At 37.9% G+C, this 1,605-nt stretch overlaps 1 protein-coding gene across 1 annotated transcript; it reads right to left on the bottom strand.

Moving 5' to 3' along the window:
- LOC112139880 lies at positions 1-1,012 on the bottom strand (the record flags this gene model as incomplete). The annotated part of the gene is given in 1 exon segment (XM_024262720.2): positions 1-1,012. A coding segment is annotated over 1 exon segment (946 nt), but the record flags the coding sequence as incomplete, so codon positions are not given.
- Positions 1,013-1,605: the final 593 nt, after the last annotated feature.

Below are 1,605 nucleotides of genomic sequence, written 5' to 3'. Positions count from 1 at the left end.
CGCCCAAGCCAAGCATAGCTTTACCAAAGAACCCTGTCTGTTTTTCTTCCCTGTCTGAAGGGAGAGGGTTTTCTTCAGGATCCGTCTGATCCGATTGTTGATGAGCATCTTCAGCACAGGGACTCCTCTGGCCAACACTAGGCTCTCTGTCCTCTTCCTGGACCTGTGATTCCTCCTGATCTCTAGAAAATTGGTCAAGTTCATTGACCTGCCTCTGCTTAAGAGCAATTTTGCTTTTCAGCAGAGTTATCTTTTTTTTCTGAGATGCAATTATTTTCTGTTGTCGTTTGGTCTTAGAAAACAAAATCTTATTTTTTGCTTGAAGTCTCTGATTCTGAATCTTTTGCTCAAGCTCATTAGTAAAGCTTTTGGTTGTTTCGTGAGCATCGCGAACATTGTCCTTACACTGTTGCTGATAAGAAATTACTACTGATTCCCAACGTTTTTCAGTTATTTTCAAATTCAGAATCATTTCACTTCTTCCGACACATTCGTCGCAGTCATCTTGAAGTTCTAGTGAAACTTGGATTGTGTTTCCAGTTCTCTCAGCAAATTCTCTCACATCTATTTTAAGTTGAGCTAGAATTCTGTGTAAGATTTTAATGTATTTTTGACTTCTTTGCCGAGTGATTTTGTTTTCTTCCATTTCAATGCCAATGTGTGTTTTTATTTTGAACAGATCCTTTTTTACTGAGTCCATGGCATCCTTGTTTTCTTTTGGCCCAGTGTCAAATGTGGTTAACATTTTGTTTATCTTCTGTTCAAACTCCAAATAATTTTGGTATTCTGACAGCAAGACTCCATGATGTTTAGTCATTGAAGCAATCATTTCTCTGATATACCTCATCTTGATGATCATCATGTCTAGCAGATCGTTGTCTTTAGTCTCTGCCCTCATGTTTTGGCTGCTCTCAGCAACCTCATTCATGTCCTTTCTTTCAGCCATCTTTTCTGCCTTAACTCCAATTTTTCCTTCGTTTCTAATCTCTTCTCAAATATGAGTACTTTTTCCGTTTTCTAGCTGTAGAACAGAGACTTTTCTTCGGTTAAACGTCATCATTGTGATGATGTGTGATGTCATCAAACATTTAAATGAACTCTGATGTTTTTGATGTAATTAGGATTTTATCAAGTTAAACATCATTGTGATGACTTATGATGTCATCAAAAAGTGTGATGTAATCAAGAAGTGTGATGTCATCAAGAAGTGTGATGTAATCAAGAGGTGTGATGTAATCAAGAAGTGTGATGTCATCAAGAAGTGTGATGTCATCAGAATGTGAAGTCCTCTGATAGAGCAAATCAGCTGCTAGTAGGGCTTGTAAATCTGGAAAACAGTTGGGGTGGTAGATCTTGAGGACCAGGAACGAGCAGCCCTGATTGACTTTAAATTCTCAAAGTATATTTTTTTTGGTTTTTTTGCTGTGAATTAACAATATTTCTTCCACTTTGTAAATCATCAGTGACTGAATCTATAGCGTGCTCCAAATCATTAAGCCAATTTTATTTTTCTATTTTTCTGACAGGCGTCATCCCACCGCAGCATGCCTGTGCTGCTGAGAGGCTGGTCATCTTCGTTTTGATTCTAATTGATGCTCAACCTCA

The sequence above is a fragment of the Oryzias melastigma genome, unplaced genomic scaffold (genome assembly GCF_002922805.2).
Source record: "Oryzias melastigma strain HK-1 unplaced genomic scaffold, ASM292280v2 sc04694, whole genome shotgun sequence".
In the NCBI taxonomy this organism is placed as follows: Eukaryota; Metazoa; Chordata; class Actinopteri; order Beloniformes; family Adrianichthyidae; genus Oryzias; species Oryzias melastigma.
This window is presented reverse-complemented; position numbering and strand designations above follow the sequence as displayed.